At 45.0% G+C, this 20,858-nt stretch overlaps 1 protein-coding gene across 1 annotated transcript in view; it reads left to right on the top strand.

Annotated features, from left to right (window-relative positions):
• Positions 1 to 16,255, top strand: part of LOC142244166 (E3 ubiquitin-protein ligase RNF138-like) — an 80,976-nt gene extending 64,721 nt beyond the window's left edge. Inside the window, exon 6 of the mRNA XM_075316365.1 lies at positions 16,173 to 16,255. Coding sequence (XP_075172480.1) covers positions 16,173 to 16,176 — 4 coding nt within the window. The 3' untranslated portion in view covers positions 16,177 to 16,255. The remainder of the gene's footprint in view (positions 1 to 16,172) is intronic.
• Positions 16,256 to 20,858: the final 4,603 nt, after the last annotated feature.

The raw sequence follows: 20,858 nt of genomic DNA, 5'->3' as shown, positions 1-20,858 counted from the left end.
TTGACCGCCTGATGGCCTTGAGCTCTGCTGCCAGCATAGTAAGAAGGTGTGTGGGATTCCTTGGGCGCAGTTACAAGGAAGGGTGGCCTGACCACACAGGGTTTGGGCCGAGGTGGAGGACCCACACGAGGTTAAGGAGGCAGAAGCAGTGGAGGAACTTGTACATACATAGGAAGGATTGACACACAAGTAGTGGGGACAGCAAGACTTGTAGAGCAAACCCTTCTCCATCTCTCACCATAGTTACCCAGTGCCCAGTCAGCAACATGTAACTCTCCTGTCCATGCTTACTGGTCCAAGTATCTGTGGTGAAATGCACCCTGTCACACACAAAGTTTCTCAAGGAATCGGTGAGGTTGTGTGCGACCTGCTGTGGTAGCGCGGGCACGCCTTTCTTGGAGAAGAAGTGACGACTGGCCATCGGCTCTTGGGGCAATGCAATGGGCATAAGGTCTCGAAAATCCTCGGTCTCAAAAAGGTGTAAAGGCAGCCTTTCTGTTGCCAACAAGTTGCAGATGATGAAACTCAACCTCTTAGGCATGTCATGCCCTTCGAAAATCATGTAAAACACAGCGAGGGGATTCCAACCACAGTCTCCCTCGTTGCCACTAATTGGGCCACACACCCCACTTGACTGGCATCAGTTGACCTCCCTTTTCAAAATGAAAAAGATGCTTTGCATGAAGCACTCTCAAAAATACGCGTGCCTTTCCCGTCCCCTGGATGACCCAGGGGAAGAAAAGTCCTCTGAGAGCCATGACTTGTTCATCTTGGTTCTTTTAGAAACACAGCGAGGGGACTCCAACCACAGTCTCCCTCGTTTCCACTAATTGGGCCATACACACCCCACTTGACTGGCATCAGTTGACCCCCCTTTTGAAAAAGATGCTTTGCATGAAGCACTCTCAAAAATACGCGTGCCTTTCGCCTCCCCTGGCTGACCCAGGGGAAGAAAAGTCCTCTGAGAGCCATGACTTGTTCATCTTGGTTCTTTTAGAAACAAAGCGAGGGGACTCCAACCACAGTCTCCCTCGTTGCCACTAATTGGGCCACAAACACCCCACTTGACTGGCATCAGTTGACCCCCCTTTTGAAAAAGAAAAAGATGCTTTTCATGAAGCACTCTCAAAAATACGTGTGCCTTTCCCGTCCCCTGGATGACCCAGGGGAAGAAAAGTCCTCTGAGAGCCATGACTTGTTCATCTTGGTTCTTTTAGAAACACAGCGAGGGGACTCCAACCACAGTCTCCCTCGTTTCCACTAATTGGGCCATACACACCCCACTTGACTGGCATCAGTTGACCACCCTTTTGAAAAAGAAAAAGATGCTTTGCATGAAGCACTCTCAAAAATACGCGTGCCTTTCGCCCCCCTGGCTGACCCAGGGGAAGAAAAGTCCTCTGAGAGCCATGACTTGTTCATCTTGGTTCTTTTAGAAACACAGCTAGGGGACTCCAACCACAGTCTCCCTCGTTGCCACTATTTGGGCCACACACAGCCCACTTGACTGGCATCAGTTGACCCCCCTTTTCAAAATGAAAAAGATGCTTTGCATGAAGCACTCTCAAAAATACGCGTGCCTTCCCCGTCCCCTGGATGACCCAGGGGAAGAAAAGTCCTCTGAGAGCCATGACTTGTTCATCTTGGTTCTTTTAGAAACACAGCAAGGGGACTCCAACCACAGTCTCCCTCGTTTCCACTAATTGGGCCATACACACCCCACTTGACTGGCATCAGTTGACCCCCCTTTTGAAAAAGAAAAAGATGCTTTGCATGAAGCACTCTCAAAAATACGCGTGCCTTTCGCCTCCCCTGGCTGACCCAGGGGAAGAAAAGTCCTCTGAGAGCCATGACTTGTTCATCTTGGCTCTTTTAGAAACACAGCAAGGGGACTCCAACCACAGTCTCCTCGTTGCCACTAATTGGGCCACACACACCCCACTTGACTGGCATCAGTTGACCCCCCTTTTGAAAAAGATAAAGATGCTTTGCATGAAGCACTCTCAAAAATACGCGTGCCTTTCCCGTCCCCTGGATGACCCAGGGGAAGAAAAGTCCTCTGAGAGCCATGACTTGTTCATCTTGGTTCTTTTAGAAACACAGCAAGGGGACTCCAACCACAGTCTCCCTCGTTGCCACTAATTGGGCCACACACACCCCACTTGACTGGCATCAGTTGACCCCCCTTTTGAAAAAGAAAAAGATGCTTTGCATGAAGCACTCTCAAAAATACGCGTGCCTTTCCCGTCCCCTGGATGACCCAGGGGAAGAAAAGTCCTCTGAGAGCCATGACTTGTTCATCTTGGTTCTTTTAGAAACACAGCGAGGGGACTCCAACCACAGTCTCCCTCGTTGCCACTAATTGGGCCACACACACCCCACTTGACTGGCATCAGTTGACCCCCCTTTTGAAAAAGAAAAATATGCTGTGCATGAAGCACTCTCAAAAATACGCGTGCCTTTCGCCTCCCCTGGCTGACCCAGGGGAAGAAAAGTCCTCTGAGAGCCATGACTTGTTCATCTTGGTTCTTTAAGAAACACAGCGAGGGGACTCCAACCACAGTCTCCCTCGTTTCCACTAATTGGGCCATACACACCCCACTTGACTGGCATCAGTTGACCACCCTTTTGAAAAAGAAAAAGATGCTTTGCATGAAGCACTCTCAAAAATACGCGTGCCTTTCGCCTCCCCTGGCTGACCCAGGGGAAGAAAAGTCCTCTGAGAGCCATGACTTGTTCATCTTGGTTCTTTTAGAAACACAGCTAGGGGACTCCAACCACAGTCTCCCTCGTTGCCACTATTTGGGCCACACACACCCCACTTGACTGGCATCAGTTGACCCCCCTTTTCAAAATGAAAAAGATGCTTTGCATGAAGCACTCTCAAAAATACGCGTGCCTTCCCCGTCCCCTGGATGACCCAGGGGAAGAAAAGTCCTCTGAGAGCCATGACTTGTTCATCTTGGTTCTTTTAGAAACACAGCAAGGGGACTCCAACCACAGTCTCCCTCATTCCCACTAATTGGGCCATACACACCCCACTTGACTGGCATCAGTTGACCCCCCTTTTGAAAAAGAAAAAGATGCTTTGCATGAAGCACTCTCAAAAATACGCGTGCCTTTCGCCTCCCCTGGCTGACCCAGGGGAAGAAAAGTCCCCTGAGAGCCATGACTTGTTCATCTTGGTTCTTTTAGAAACACAGCAAGGGGACTCCAACCACAGTCTCCCTCGTTGCCACTAATTGGGCCACACACACTGCACTTGACTGGCATCAGTTGACCCCCCTTTTGAAAAAGAAAAAGATGCTTTGCATGAAGCACTCTCAAAAATACGCGTGCCTTTCCCGTCCCCTGGATGACCCAGGGGAAGAAAAGTCCTCTGAGAGCCATGACTTGTTCATCTTGGTTCTTTTAGAAACACAGCAAGGGGACTCCAACCACAGTCTCCCTCGTTGCCACTAATTGGGCCACACACACCCCACTTGACTGGCATCAGTTGACCCCCCTTTTGAAAAAGAAAAAGATGCTTTGCATGAAGCACTCTCAAAAATACGCGTGCCTTTCCCGTCCCCTGGATGACCCAGGGGAAGAAAAGTCCTCTGAGAGCCATGACTTGTTCATCTTGGTTCTTTTAGAAACACAGCGAGGGGACTCCAACCACAGTCTCCCTCGTTGCCACTAATTGGGCCACACACACCCCACTTGACTGGCATCAGTTGACCCCCCTTTTGAAAAAGAAAAAGATGCTGTGCATGAAGCACTCTCAAAAATACGCGTGCCTTTCGCCTCCCCTGGCTGACCCAGGGGAAGAAAAGTCCTCTGAGAGCCATGACTTGTTCATCTTGGTTCTTTTAGAAACACAGCGAGGGGACTCCAACCACAGTCTCCCTCATTGCCACTAATTGGGCCACACACACCCCAGTTGACTGGCATCAGTGGACCCCCTTTTCAAAATGAAAAAGATGCTTTGCATGAAGCACTCTCAAAAATACGCGTGCCTTTCCCGTCCCCTGGATGACCCAGGGGAAGAAAAGTCCTCTGAGAGCCATGACTTGTTCATCTTGGTTCTTTTAGAAACACAGCGAGGGGACTCCAACCACGGTCTCCCTCGTTTCCACTAATTGGGCCATACACACCCCACTTGACTGGCATCAGTTGACCCCCCTTTTGAAAAAGAAAAAGATTCTTTGCATGAAGCACTCTCAAAAATACGCGTGCCTTTCGCCTCCCCTGGCTGACCCAGGGGAAGAAAAGTCCTCTGAGAGCCATGACTTGTTCATCTTGGTTCTTTTAGAAACACAGTAAGGGGACTCCAACCACAGTCTCCCTCGTTGCCACTAATTGGGCCACACACCCCCCACTTGACTGGCATCAGTTGACCCCCCTTTTGAAAAAGAAAAAGATGCTTTGCATGAAGCACTCTCAAAAATACGCGTGCCTTTCCCGTCCCCTGGATGACCCAGGGGAAGAAAAGTCCTCTGAGAGCCATGAATTGTTCATCTTGGTTCTTTTAGAAACACAGCGAGGGGACTCCAACCACAGTCTCCCTCGTTGCCACTAATTGGGCCACACACACCCCACTTGACTGGCATCAGTTGACCCCCCTTTTGAAAAAGAAAAAGATGCTGTGCATGAAGCACTCTCAAAAATACGCGTGCCTTTCGCCTCCCCTGGCTGACCCAGGGGAAGAAAAGTCCTCTGAGAGCCATGACTTGTTCATCTTGGTTCTTTTAGAAACACAGCGAGGGGACTCCAACCACAGTCTCCCTCGTTGCCACTAATTGGGCCACACACACCCCAGTTGACTGGCATCAGTGGACCCCCCTTTTCAAAATGAAAAAGATGCTTTGCATGAAGCACTCTCAAAAATACGCGTGCCTTTCCCGTCCCCTGGATGACCCAGGGGAAGAAAAGTCCTCTGAGAGCCATGACTTGTTCATCTTGGTTCTTTTAGAAACACAGCGAGGGGACTCCAACCACAGTCTCCCTCGTTTCCACTAATTGGGCCATACACACCCCACTTGACTGGCATCAGTTGACCCCCCTTTTGAAAAAGAAAAAGATGCTTTGCATGAAGCACTCTCAAAAATACGCGTGCCTTTCGCCTCCCCTGGCTGACCCAGGGGAAGAAAAGTCCTCTGAGAGCCATGACTTGTTCATCTTGGTTCTTTTAGAAACACAGCGAGGGGACTCCAACCACAGTCTCCCTCGTTGCCACTAATTGGGCCATACACACCCCACTTTACTGGCATCAGTTGACCCCCCTTTTGAAAAAGAAAAAGATGCTGTGCATGAAGCACTCTCAAAAATACGCATGCCTTTCGCCTCCCCTGGCTGACCCAGGGGAAGAAAAGTCCTCTGAGAGCCATGACTTGTTCATCTTGGTTCTTTTAGAAACACAGCAAGGGGACTCCAACCACAGTCTCCCTCGTTTTCACTAATTGGGCCATACACACCCCACTTGACTGGCATCAGTTGACCCCCCTTTTGAAAAAGAAAAAGATGCTTTGCATGAAGCACTCTCAAAAATACGCGTGCCTTTCGCCTCCCCTGGCTGACCCAGGGGAAGAAAAGTCCTTTGAGAGCCATGACTTGTTCATCTTGGTTCTTTTAGAAACACAGCGAGGGGACTCCAACCACAGTCTCCCTCGTTGCCACTAATTGGGCCACACACACCCCACTTGACTGGCATCAGTTGACCCCCCTTTTGAAAAAGAGAAAGATGCTTTGCATGAAGCACTCTCAAAAATGCGCGTGCCTTTCGCCTCCCCTGGCTGACCCAGGGGAAGAAAAGTCCTCTGAGAGCCATGTCCACATTGTCAGTGGACAGACACGTGTGCTTATCTGCCAGCAGACCCCCAGCAGCACTGAAGACAGGTTCCGAGAGAACGCTGGCTGCAGGACACGACAAGATCCCCAAGGCGTACGTGGCAAGCTCAGGCAATTTATCTAGATTGGAAGCCTAAAATGAGCAGGGCTCAAGTTGCACAGTAATGGCATCGATGTTTCCTTGCATATACTCATATATCTGTGTCTCCTCCTCTTTTTCCTTGTCCAGCTCTTTTGTTTTCGCATGAGTATATGTCCTTGTCACTTTCCCATGTGTTTGTGTTGTATTGTGAGTTGTTTGTCACCTTTTGGACACCTTTGAGGGTATTTTCTAGGTGTTTTTATGTGTTTGTGAATGCCTGCCATTGTTTTCTATGCGGTTCGAGTTCGGTTCGTCGAACGTTCGTTGAACCGAACTCGAACGGGACCTCCGTTCGGCGAACCGACCTCGAGCCGAACCGCGACTGGTTCGCTCATCTCTAATAAGGAACCCGCGTTGCATCCTCAAAAGCTTCTAAGAAAAAATGTGTTTTTCCTGGGTACATCTGTCGCATTAGTGTTACAATTTGTAATTTATCCCGAGGATTATTGAAAAGTACCATGTACTTTGTGTTTAAATTTATCGTCCGACTTTTCTTACCTTGACAAAATATGTTTTGTACCAGGTAGAAAATGCTGAGATTTCTGTGATGTACATACTTGGTAAAAGCTTTTTCTACTTCACTATTATCACTTGCGCTCTCCATGAGATCATCAACAATAGTCAAATTTACCTTTTCAGGAGGGAATAATTCATCTACAAATATATGAGGCAAACCTTCCACAAAGCTGATGATTGGAAAACAAAGAGAGATTTCGTCATATAGTTTTTGCCAGCACGAATAAAATCAAACAATATCAGGTTTATGAGAAAAATGAGTGTCAATATTATATAACCGTTGTTTTACAAAATAACTTTTTCCAGAATTAGATGGGCCTGCTAGAATGCAGGAGAATGGGAGTTGCAGACGGGTATCCATCCCAAGTAACAACTAATAGCCAAATGGTACGGTAGTAAAATCATCTAATAGGCGTCATTTAGTGTAAACACACCTTTGTGTTTTGCGTAATGGTCTTGTTTCAATTTCCCATTACTTTATATTTTTCACAATTCCTGGCTGTTCAACAATAATTCGTTTCTGTGTTTCAGAATCAGAATTACGCGGGTAGTCCAGAACTAGATCTTTTAGACTGTTGAAATTAATAGATTGGTTGTTACCAACATTTAATGTTATACCCTTCATCTTTAAGACAGTTTTACCAGTGTTGAGTTTGTAGCCATAAGTTTTTGGACCTGCAGATACAAATTCAGTGATATGCGTGTTCTCAGGTATCTCACTAGTCAATTCCCCCAGGTAATCCCCTAAAGAAGGACTCCACTCACCATCTTTGCACAAAAATAACAGAATTTGTGTCATGGTAAAGGCATCTTTCCTGCAATTTATCCAGAACAGAGTAAAGCTCTAGTCTGGCATACGCTGTTGTAAAACACGCTATTAAAATGTTTGTGTTTTTGTTGACAGTGTGATGTCCCTATGTATATTTCCAGTCAATTGTGGTTGTCTCATCATCAATAAAGTGCAACATTGAAATGTCATAGTATGGTAAAAATACATGATGAAACAAATCTTCAGCGTAGCTAATAATGCTGGTACATGATAAATTAGATCTCTGTGCAAACTTTCCCCATAAAGAATTTAAGAAAAGCTTGGAGATCTGTCTCTTTGTAGAGTTCATTTCTATATTTTTAGAACGTAATTGTACACCTTCTTTTTTAAGAAAGGCATCAATGTACTGTTGTTTCTTGTTATCAGTGCACCAGCTGGGATAACCGGAAGCCTCCTGCTTATCCCTAAGGTGTAATTTAATGTACCGCACAAACAGAGCATCACTGGTATTAGGAAAACCCCAAATTTCATAGATGTGTGCAATCCTATATCCTTTTTCTATTGCCATCTCAAGCTCTATTGTGCACCAAGTACCTGTCAGAGAGCGCTCTTCATCACTATGTGTACACTCCTCAGTTTGTGAACTAACAGCGCATGTATAGCAAAGAGGGAACGTTAATTTTCAGTTGAGTTTTACCTGGAAGAACACGAAAAATAAATCCCTTGGAGGGTAGACCTTGACTTTGGATTTATTAAAAATTACTTTGGTATTGCCAAAGTTCTCATAGATAATATGAGGATGACCAACAGGATATGTTTTAGTTTTGTTTACAAATGGATACAGACTGGTGAAATCATAGTAATGTAGCGTCTCTCCAGATTTCCGTTGGTGATAAAGTTTAATGGCATAGTACAGCCCCCATAAAGTGCATTGTGGGGATCGAAAGGTTTGGGGAATTCCATTTGGACAAGAAATGTTTGAAGATTAGTCTTTTTCAACCATTTCATTCCAATCATGTTCCCACAGTACTCTCACTGTGTATCCGCAATACTGCAAGTAACGCTTTTTAGCTAAAAAGCGTAATATAATTGACCATAGGATGTGTTTGTGACCTTATTTGAGTCATTTTCATTATAACATACAGGACATCCATGGTAAAAGCATCCCTGAAATTCAAAGGCTATGTGTCTGTTGTTAACATATGCATAACCATCTAAGAAATATTTTCCGACTTCTTTTTCACCTCCTCTCAAAGCATGCTGAATGGTTATGTTCTCTGTGTGTGCTACATACACGAGCCACTGTATAGCGGGTGACGATAAACGCTTTTTTGTCTTGTGATAATTATTCCCTGGTAAAATGGCTATGATCTTTTTTAGAAGAAATTTTAACCTGTACATTGCCATACATACAGATGCCAGGGTAATGAGTTGAAAAAGATCAATGCATCTGGTCACTTCAATTTTTTTCTTTTCTCACTTACAGTATAGTTTAATATTTTTCTGTGTCATCTCCATAACACGCTCTCTACAGAGTTCACATGAGCACCTCAGAATCTCAACATCTTGTTTGCAATAAGCTTTTAGTTCAGACTTAAAGTCAAAAGTTGTATTTACCTGAGTCTCATACCATTCCATAAATTCCCCTCACTAGGTGACATGTACTCTACCCCATAATATTTTAGAGCGGGTAGGGGCCACACAGTTTTGATTTTCTTCGGTGTTAAAAAAGTGGGGAAAATGTCCTTTTCAACCTGAAAAACCCATTGCCTGTGGTAGCTTACTAAGTTTCATGGGGATGAAATTTAGAGAGAGTCTATAAATCTTATATCCAAATCAGGCAGCGTCACACACAAGAGACGTCCACCTCGGGATATCAATTTCACGCAGCATTTTTCAGAAATCAGTTCTTTAACAATAAAGTAAGCGTTGTATCTGCCGTCATTGTGGGCTATAAATGTATGGCCTAAAAATTTACCGCTTGTAAAGAACAGTACAAAGTCATGAGTACACGATTTACCTTCAAACTCCCAGGAAGGACTCCCATGCAATGTTGTTGCGTAAATGTAATTTGTGCATACCTGTCTCCTGCATACATTCAAAGTCATAAAATATATATTGTTCTGTTTCCTCCTTTGGTACATACCTCCACATGTAACAAAGATACTCATCAAAATCATTTAGATGTATGCGACAAACAGGACAACACATGCCCTTACATTTATCCTCGGTCTCACTATCTTTGAACACAAAATGACATTTATCACAAAACGTTTTAAGTCTGCAGAATGTTGGGTTATCTGTAGCTTAAGGCCGCTTTACACACTGCGATATCCTGACCGATATCGCTAGCATGCGTACCCGCTCCCATTGGTTGTGCGACACGGGCAAATCGCTGCCCGTGGCGCACAACATCGCGCGGCCCGTCACACTCCTTACCTGCCTAGCAACGTCACTGTGACCGACGAATCGCCTCCTTTCTAAGGGGGCGGTTCGTTCAGCGTCACAGCGACGTCACAGTAGCGTCACTGAACCGCCGCCCAATAGAAGCGGAGGGGCGGAGATGAGTGGGACGTAACATCCTGCCCACCTCCTTCCTTCCTCATTGCCGGCGGACGCAGGTAAGGTGAGATTCCTCATTCCTGCGGTGTCACATATAGCGATGTGTGCTGCCGCAGCAACGAGGAACTACATCACTAGCTGCAGCAGCAGCGATAAACGAGAATAGGGGGGCATGTCACCGATGAGTGATTTTGAACGTTTTTGCGACGATTCAAAATCGCTCATAGGTGTCACACACATCGACATCGCTAAAGCGGCCGGATGTGGGTCACAAATTCTGTGACCCCAGCGAGATCGCTTGAGCTATGTTGCAGCGTATTAAGCGGCCTTAAATGTGTGTGATGATCGAAGCACTCGATCGAGCGTCAAAAAACCCAACAGATAGGACAACGAGGTTGCTGTTGCTCATCAGTGCTCTCCACATAACTCTCTCTTTGACAAGCTTTACAAAAATATTGACACAAATGATTAAATTTGTGATGAAACACTGAATTGCATCTTTCACAAAAGTAATCCTCACCGATAAAACCCTTCATATTTTTGATACAGTAGTAAAGATTATCATGGTGCAATATGAAAATGTTTTTAGTACCAGATGTATTACCTGATTGAAAGTAACGCCAGTCACCCTGACTGTAGTACAGTACTTTAATGTTGACACCCTGAAGTTTCTCAAAATCCACAATTTCGCTAAAGCTTATTAGTTGTTCCTCAGGAATACCCAGGGCTGCATGTATGGCTTTAGCACGACTCAGTAAAACTGAATCACCGACATCAGTGTTGGCCATCAGGGCACACACTCTAGCACTGAAGCACAGATTTGTGTTGTAATTGTTAAAGTCATACGGCCAGCGTTTTTGTTTAATGATTTGACTACTCGCTATAGATTTCAAATCGTATTTTGCTCCATCGCGTCTGTTTTTAATTATTGTTACGACTATTTTGAGGGAATTGGATTCTAGGCATTCAGCATTACTTTGCAATGTGCGAGCAACAGAATTTAAAAATTTTACAGAACTAAAATCATCCCTTGATTGTTTTGTAGCGAAAATGGGGTGTAATGTGGCACCACCTTCAAGTCTTAATTGAACAAAGTCACCAGGATCAATGTCTCTAATGATTCTGTCCAGTAATGACGGAATAGTGTCATGTACTTCATTTATGGCCTCTACAAATGATTGGATATGGTCTAAATTTACAAATTTAAAATGATCAATGTACATGCAGGCATTGAAATTGTGGATATCTCTTTGTTGAAAAAGATGCTGTAAAAATACTGCTTGATCTGCATTCACTACATTATAATAATCAGCAATACCAACAGATGCTGCATCATGTTCATTTTCAGCATGGGTTTCCAGAGGCTCTCTGCTTTGAGCATTTGGAGACACAGTGGGGTTAACACCTCCAGGGTTAATTTGGTTATGTGAAGGAGGACTCTGTGCATGTATCAGCATCTGTGGGTTTTGAGTAGATATAGATCTGTGAGCAGCCTCTCGTCGTTTTCTAGCTGCTAGTGATCGTTTAGATCTAATCAACAGCTTTAGAGTACAGCCCGTAACCAACCATGCATAGTCACAGTGATTTATTTTTATTAGGTTGTGATGATACAATAGCATGCTCTCTATTGAATTCAGATAGTTCTGCGATAATGTCAGGTGTTGAGTATGCATTCATCAATCTTTCATAGGTTTCACAGAAATATATTTTAGTTTGTTCTGGTAAATTTTGCATTGGACGTACTGACCAGACATAGCAGTAAGCATGTTGTCCTGTTCATCAGACCACACCGGTTTCGCTGTGTAAGCTGATGTAGAGTAAACTCTCTGCTTTTTACTTACTCTCCGATTTGAAGCTGATCGTTTCTTTAGAGGTATTGCAATACCAAAATCACTAGATGAACCTGCAGAAGTATTATCTGTCGGTTGCTCAGTGTGCTGCACCCGTGTATTGTTCAGATTTATAGCCTTTGGAACTGAATTCTCGGGTTGCTTGGTGGTACAGATCTAGCCTCACGTTTCTTCAGAACTGAATTCCCGGGATACTTGATGGACAAGGATGTATCCTCACGTTTCTTTGGGACCAAATTCCCGCGATGCTTGACGGATTCAGATCTAACCTCACGATTCACAACATTGCTTGGTGAAAGAGGCGTTGTTCTCAACGTCACATTAGCCCTTTGTGGAGTTATCTACGTCGATTCGTAATTACACAGTACTCGAGGATGAGGAGTCGACGTTGCTAAAAGAAAAGTTACTAGCGTAAGTTCATCGTGAAGTTAGAGTAACATAGGAAAAGTTACAGGTGTCAGTTAAGCAATTTTCCTTGTGACATTGTATGCATAAAGATAGTATAGAATGGAATAAATATATACTTACAAGCATGAGCTGCGCATTGTACTTCTACAGGCTCTGGATTAGTTGCCTTCTCATTAAACGATGTTGACGGGATGGGAATATTCTCTTTTGGAAATTCAAGTTTTTTGGCCACTAGTTGAACATCTGTAAATAAAATCTAACTATTAGACACAACAGAATTGCTTTTCTTCATGGTACTGATAATCGTAAATTACCTTTTCTATTTTTGAGATCCCTTCTTATTGATTTTCCGTTTTTTTTTGAGCGTTAGGAACCGGGGGCATTACAGGACTACAGTGCAGTTCTGCGAGTTCGATATCTGATTCCCGATTTTCAGTTGTTTCAAAGTCATGATTGCTTTCAATCATATACACTGACCGCAACAATTCAGTATCTGAATGAGAAATTGTACTTAGCGTCATGTCTAGAAGCACATATTTAATCAGTTATTATATAAATAGTAATAAATACTGCTGATAATATACATAATTACCTGTGAAAAACTAATGAAAAACTGGAACATTTGACTCATCAATTAAGTCTTTATTAGTACTCTGAATCAGGGTACCAATAATGTTATTAAATCCTGGGATCATTTGATCTCACGGAGAGCGTAAGTGATAATAGTGAAGTAGAAAAAGCATTTACCAAGTATGAACATCACAGAAATCTCAGCATTTTCTACCTGGTACAAAACATATTTTGTCAAGGTAAGAAAAGTTGGAAGATAAATTTAAACACAAAGTACATGGTACTTTTTAATAATCCTCGGGATAAATTACAAATTGTAACACTAGCGCGACAGATGTACCCAGGAAAAACACGTTTTTACTTAGAAGCTTTTGAGGATGCAACGCGGGTCCCTTATGGTTATTTGATGCTAGACTTAAGAGCTGATACCCCTGAGGATAATCGCTTGAGGACGGGCCTGTTTCTACCAGCTTTACCTGCTGTGTATGTTCAAAAGAAAAATACTTCTAAAAAGTGAATTTTGCGCAAAATCAGACATTATATGCTGTGGACATAGTGATGTAAAGATGTCTGAGAGAATCCGACGTAACAGGGATCTCTTAAAAACCCTCGTGAAGGCACCTCCTTCTGCCAGAAAATCTATTTTGTGCAATGCAAGTCATGATTTAATTACAGCCATAGGGGAAATTGCATTAAACATCTTAAAAGAACGTATTCCTCTGAAACAATGACCAAAAAGATATACTAAAAAAATGGCGTAAAGCTATAAGAGTCATGAGTAATAAATCCCACAGCATAAAGAAAAAGAAACGTATACTAAATCAGACAGGTGGGTTTATAGGTCCTCTTTTAGGCTTTGCGATACCGATAATAACAAGTCTTCTTGCCGGTAAATAATGGAACATACTGAGAAAATGTATCTTGTTCCTATGTAGGAACTAATTAAACTACGAGCCCCTATTACAGACAACATACGCCAGAGTGTAATCCATAGTCTTGATGCTGAAATTAGTGAAATTTTACAAAGACGTGACATACCAGACGACATCAAAATTAAAAACTATAGTGATATACTAAAGAGATACTTGTTTCAGGCTAACCATGATGCAAAGGAACTATCAACTTTAAAGTTTATTGACGCTCCTGAGATTGATCATCAACAATTGTCGAATTCAGAGCCTGATAATAATACAACTGTCAATGAAATTGTAAGCAATGTAAACCAGCGCTATACTGTAAAAAGAATGCAGAATTCTTACTAAACAGACTGTTGCAGAACAAAAATATTACATCAAGGAATGATAAAAGTGAATTTATATTCAAAGGTATGGTAATTCCAGGCTCTAACATGATGGATTTGGTAGGTAACACAACTCAGTTACGCCCTGACCAACAGGAATTTACCACGGGGATGGGATACATTTATACAGGCCATGGCCGAGTTAAATATGTCCTCCACTGTTGTGGGTAATTCCACTACCAGAGAACAGTTAGTTCGATTAAAAATACTATTGAATGAATCTGATGGTACATCTAAATCTCGAACTCTATTCACACCGCAACGTGTGAACCAACCTTTACACTCCTCTTCAGTAGGTATTGCTCAAGGACCTTTGAGGATTTAAAGAGTATCACTGATCCTACAATCCACGTGGCTCACTATGTAACGACAACTCTGATTTTGTTCCCTGATAATTGCTTTGATATTTGCTGTGTATTGCGGATTTGATTCAATAAACATTATACTATTATATGGAAAAAGACTTCTCTCATTTAATATCATGGGTAATCGTGTCAATAAGACAGACTTCTCTCATTTAATATATATTTCTACTGACAATATCATGGGGAACATTATACTATTATATGAATAAGGTGTCCTTTAATATCATGGGTAATTGTGTCAGTAAGATAATTTGATATCAATGATACACTTTGAGTATCAATTTGAGTAACGGAAGATTACAGTATCAAAATACCTATATAAAAGGAGAATAATTATTGGGCATATAAATAATAGGACATGATTAAGAGAAACATAACTAAAAAATTGATATCATTTGATATCCATTGGATATCATCAATTTGATTAAGGGGCGTGTTTAATACACTTTGATAGGGGCAAGGCACCTGTCAGATTTCTTTTTGACGTCTTATCCCTCCCCCTTACTACTTACATAAAATCACTTAGTGGAAAAAGGCAGTACTAACTAATGACCTATGAAATGAGTAAAGGCCCAGTCACACTAAACAACTTACCAGCGATCCCAACAACGATACAAATTGATAGGGATCGCTGGTAAGTTGCTAGGAGGTCGCTGGTGAGATGTCACACTAAGCGACGCTCCAGCGATCCCACCAGCAACCTGACCTGGCAGGGATCGAAGGGGCGTCGCTACACGGGTTGCTGGTGAGCTGTCACACAGGCAGATCTCACCAGCAACCAGTGACCAGCCCACAGCGCCGCATGGAAGCGATGCTGCGCTTGGTAACTAAGGTAAATATCAGGTAACCAACCCGATATTTACCTTCGTTACCAGCGCACACCGCTTAGCGCTGGCTCCCTGCACACCTAGCCATAGTACACATCGGGTTAATTACCCGATGTGTACTCTGCTACGTGTGCAGGCAGCAGGAGCCGGCTTCTGCGGACGCTGGTAACCACGGTAAACATCGGGTAACCAAGAAGCCCTTACCATGGTTACCCAATATTTACCTTCGTTACCAGCGTCCGCCGCTCTCACACTGCCAGTGCCGGCTCCCTGTTCCCTGCACTCCTAGCCACAGTACACATCGGGTTAATTACCCGATGTGTACTGTGGCTACGTGTGCAGAGAGCAGGGAGCTGGCACTGACAGCGTGAAAGTGGCGGACGCTGGTAACGAAGGTAAATATCGGGTAACCAAGGAAAGGGCTCCTTGGTTACCCCATATTTACATTGGTTACCAGCGTCCGCAGAAGCCGGGTCCTGCTGCCTGCACATTCAGTTGTTGCTCTGTCGCTGTCACACACAGCGATGTGTGCTTCACAGCGGGAGAGCAGCAACTAAAAAAATGGTCCAGGACATTCAGCAACAACCAGCGACCTCACAGCAGGGGCCAGGTTGTTGCTGGATGTCACACACAGCAACATCACTAGCAACATCGCTGCTACGTCACAAAAGTTGTTCCTTAGCAGCGATGTTGCTAGCGATGTTGCTTAGTGTGACGTGGCCTTAAGCCTCAGCCAATGGACATTTTCACTCTACATGTGCATTTTCAAGGGGGTTGCTCAACACCGCCTCCTGCACATGGCCTTATTATGGTATTGCACAGTGCTGTGTTGTTTTAAGCTCCCATAGTAGTGTGTGTGGTCTTTCCATACCTTTTGTATGCCTCCAATGCTTGTTATAGAGAGATATTATTTTCTAGAAGCAATGCCATATACATGTATTATACAGGGGCATAGAGAACTACAGGATACTGCGCAGCCTCCTGTAAAACTCCACTTTTGCACTTATCACCCTGTGTTTTTTCTTAATGAATAGGTGAATGACATTCCAAGGAAAAGACCCTCATCAGCTAGAAAACTTCGATGAAACAACACAAATAAATACTCTTCACCTGGACAATATTATTCAGAATATGGATTCTTTATTTTTTTTTAACTCTCTGATAACCTCACATTACTGAAAATGTAAGAGGAACCATTGGGCAGAAATACATATTTTTCTAAAACAATACTAATTAAGATGTCCTTATAGGAGGGTCCCATAAACATGAGGTAAGTGCAATAGACCAACAAGAAAACTGTGGCGCCCCTGAGGATTCAGGCGCGACAGGGTACTGCACCTCCATTAGGGTGTAGTACCTATACCAGGTCCAAGGAAATGACGGCACCGGTTTTACTCACACATACATACAGTTACAGTGGGTTGCCATCCCCAGTGGGGACTGGGCCAGGGTCGGGTGACAGAAGGGGGTCACTACAGCGGTTAAGTTTACAGGATGCCACCGCACCAGGGGCTCCCTGATCCACTGGAACCGGGACTCAGGGTCAGGGAGAATCAACTACCAGGGGGAGTCAGGAGTACACAGTGGGAAGAGCAGGTTGACCTGGTGAGAGTAGTGAACCAGCCGGTGGCAGCAGCTGGTGACAACAGCTTGGAACACACAACACAACTACAAACAGGGAGTCCAGCTACAGACAGAGCAAAGAAGACGTTCCGGCGAGGAAGCTCTGTGGGATAAGGCGTTTCAACACTGTCTCTGGGGAGAAGCAGGCGGCCGCTTCCACTTGACCGGCGCTGTTGGGGTATAGAACCCTAGGGCAGGCATACTTCACATTGTCTACCAACTCTGCAAGGGTCGTGGTAACGGCTAAAACAGTCACCGGACCTGTCCCACCATTTCTGGAGCCAAATAGCATATAGGATCTGGGGCTGAGATCTTTGACCAGCCCCACATCGGAACTGCGCTATCAGCATACAGGAAGGGACACTTAACTGACACCGGGATCCCCAAGTGCTTCACGCCACGGGAATCCGATACTTAGCGCATAAAAGAAGGAAGGGCCTATAGGTTGACACACACCGGACTTGACCTTCCACGGGTTCAGGATCAGCTGGAGCCCAGCATGGCGGAGATCGGTACTCGGGGCAGCCCCTGAACTACCAGTGAGTAAAAGATCTGGAACCGCTGCCCCTGTCTCTGCCTCTCCTTTGCCAGCACCATCACCCAGCGCTGTGGCGCCAACGGGGACTACCACCACCCACGTCCGTCCTCCATCATCCTCCCCAGGGTAACCCCGCTTTGCCTGTGGGGAGTGACACCATCCTGGCTACGACCTTCACTATCAGCCCCGAAAAGCAGCATCCGCAGCGGCAGCCCATCTCTGGCTGTAGGCTACAGGTGGCGTCACGATCTAAAAAGACTTTCCTTACAGTCACTACTACCCCCATCCTCCATCCTTCCTCTCGTCCACCACCTTCCCTCCCTCCTGTACACCTTGGGGTCACTAAACCGGGCCAGGCCAGGCCGTGTTGACACAGAGGATCTGCACTCCCGGCCCGGAGAGGAGTCAGATAAAAATCCTCAACCCCAAGGTGCTACATTTGGCGTTACAAACAGGATATTCGTACCCGCAACCACTGAGTACTGTGCGCTTTATGAAAATGAGACTGTTTATTTAAAATATGGAACTAGCCGCCATTGCAGAATACCAGTTGGCAGGAAAATTCCTGCTCTTTGCAGGCTGGTGGACTGGGGTTGCGCGAAAGAAAAGCCTCGCCTCCTGATGTCGAGAGACTGTAGAAATGAAACTAGAGTGTGGAGAGAGGAGAGAGCCATAGAGATGATCAGGAGAGGGAGTCTGCCCTGGAGCTCCAAGGAAGTGGTCGCACTTTAACTTCATGTGCTGAGGAGTATTCAGGATGGCAGAACCAGGCCACCAAGGGTGCATAGGCATATGGACACCGGAGGGCCTGGGGGGTGGAGGTGCTGTGCCTGACCCAGCAGATGAGGCAGCAGCAGCTGGACGCCATCAAGGAATGGGAAGCTTCCATGATGGGCTAGGTGGCGGTGATGCAGCCCTATGCCCGACCAAGACAGCAACACCTGGAGGAAGAGGAATGCGGAGGGGTGACAAATGACCTGGTTGACCCTGCCGAATGCGACACTGTCCAGAAGCCAACGACCTGTCTGCCTGCTACAGCCCTTGATCGGGAGATCTGTGACCAGACCCTGGCACCGGCCGACGATGACCAGGCAACTGAGGACCCGGCCGCCGACACCCCGGTTGCCGAAGACCCCGCTGCTTCCAACCCGGCAGCCAACGCACAGGCCGATGCCGACCAGGCAGCTGAGGACCCGGTAGCCGATATCTTGGTAGCCAAAGACCCTGCTGCCTCTAACCCGGCAGCCAATGCCCAGGCCAACGACAACCAGAGTGGGGAAGACCAGACCGCTAACCCCGACCAGGATCCAGCTACCGCTCACCAGGTAGCTACAGAGCAGGCTGCTGTTGACCAGGCCACCTGAAACGTTTCCTTGTTCCGGTAGCAGGGGAACCTGTTGCCTCCAAATGGGGAGATCATGGAGGATCGGGAGCTGAGGCTCACACCGGACCACCGGAGGACACCCACCCGGGACTGGTGTGGGAAAAGCCCTATTCAACCCCCTTTGCTGATGCAACAGGAAATGCAATGACTGTGGACATCGACGTGGAAGAGGACAGTCAGGCCACCCTCGTCTAGCTAGCCGCTGAGGAAAGTCAGTGACTGGCTCGGCTGGTGGAGGTGGAAAGAAGAAATCTGGCAAACAAGGAGCGCCTCCGACGGGCCCATCCATCGACCCGGGGGAGCTCCATAAAAGGTACTGTAACTAAGTTTGACCGAAGTAAGGGGTGGAGGTTCATCGCTTAACCGGGACTGAGTAGGGAGGTATTTGTGTCCCGGCGGGATGTGGAAGCTTATCTCCCAGAGGTCATCCTGGTAGAGACTTGTACCCCAGTGATGGAGTCATGTATACCCGGCAAAAAGGTGAACAGGGCTGGTATGCCGTGGACCATCTCTGGCTGTGGACCACAGCTGGTGTCACGATCTAAAAAGACTTTCCTTACCGTCACTACTACCCCTATCCTCCATCCTTCCTCCTGTCCACCGCATTGCCTCTCTCACTTGGGGGTCACGAAACTGGGCCAGGCCAGCCAGTGACAATGCAGAGGATCTGTACCCCCGGCCCGGCGACGAGTCAGGTAAAAAAACCTCGACCCCAGGGTGTTACAAAACCATGCAGGAACAGAAATACCACAAAGTGTCATTTTATTAAAGGGAACTTTGCACCAGGTAAATGCAGTCCAATCTGAACATACCATGTTATAGAGCAGGGAACGCAGAGTAGTTACATAGTTTTGTGGGAAAATACTCAATATAACTTGTGTTTTAATCATTTTTTGGTCCAGTGGGCTGTCCTGGTCCTATCAGTTACTGATAAACATGGAAGGCTATCAGTCACTGATGGATGACGCACTGGACCGAAAATCCCAGAAAGAGCAGAGATTAAATCACAGATCATACTGAATATTTTCTAACAAATATACATATCAATTTACTCAGCTCCCCCTGCTCTGTAAAATGGTGCCTGCAAATTGGACTGAATTTTCATGGTGACAGATTCCCTTTAAAAAGGTTATTCCTATCTTTGCTGCAGTTTACTGTTTGTTAAAGATTTGACTCATTTTTGAGATTTTAACACTTTCGTTTGCAGCATGTTACTTAGACACTTGTAAGCACTGCATCTATCAGTAAGTTTTTATTATAAAATCTGAGATCATCATGATATAGGGCAAGTGAGCCCGATTCCAGGGATTTTTCACTTACTAGAGTGCCTGGTGCAGTTTAGATAGAATCCTTGTTTTTTATTTTCAAATAGACGTAGCAGAGTTAACACTAGAATAGAAGTCCCAGAAATTTCGAGCTCCATAGGGTTCTAATGGTAGAAATGTTAAATGACCCATCTCTGGGACTTTTAGCGTTAAACCTTTTTGGCTGTATATAAGCCCGCCCACACCCTTGAGTGACAGCTTAATGAGTACTCTGTAAATTGTCAGCAAGCTGCTAATCAATGATGGGACAGGGACACACAGATTAGCTTGTTCTGCACGTGAGACCTTGTCCTCTAGTGATAATCTCCATAATGTAGTCGACTATGTCTTGTTGCCCGCTTCCAGTAGGTTTAAACAACCTATAACAAAGGATGACAGACCACAATGTGACTCCGTCTGAATCATTATAGCCAATGTCCCCATCCCAATCCCAATTTGTGTGGGTGCAGGCACAAGAACCAACCCCAAGCCACTGAATGTAGGGCCACACACTAAGTGAACCCAAGATGAAGAGATAACTACTCACAGATATTGAAATGAGAAAATTTCTCTATTAAACATATTGGAAAAAGATCTACATAAAAACAACAAAAATGTGGTGACATGCACTGACAAATGAAACCATGACAAACTTCAAAAACATTCTGATAGGGAATTTAGATTGTGAGCCCCTATGGGGACAGTGTTGCCAATGTATGTAAAGCGCTGTGGCATTAATAGCACTATATAAGTGAATAAATATTCTTATGACATATGATAACTTATCTATAACTGTAGTTACACTCCTGTGGTTAATAGAAACATCCTTAAAAACAGGTTTTCACACAATACAAGTCACTAAATAAGGAGC

Source organism: Anomaloglossus baeobatrachus, chromosome 6, assembly GCF_048569485.1.
Source record: "Anomaloglossus baeobatrachus isolate aAnoBae1 chromosome 6, aAnoBae1.hap1, whole genome shotgun sequence".
Classification (NCBI taxonomy): Eukaryota; Metazoa; Chordata; class Amphibia; order Anura; family Aromobatidae; genus Anomaloglossus; species Anomaloglossus baeobatrachus.
Note: the sequence above shows the minus strand (reverse complement) of the source record. Positions and strands in the feature narration are given on the sequence as shown.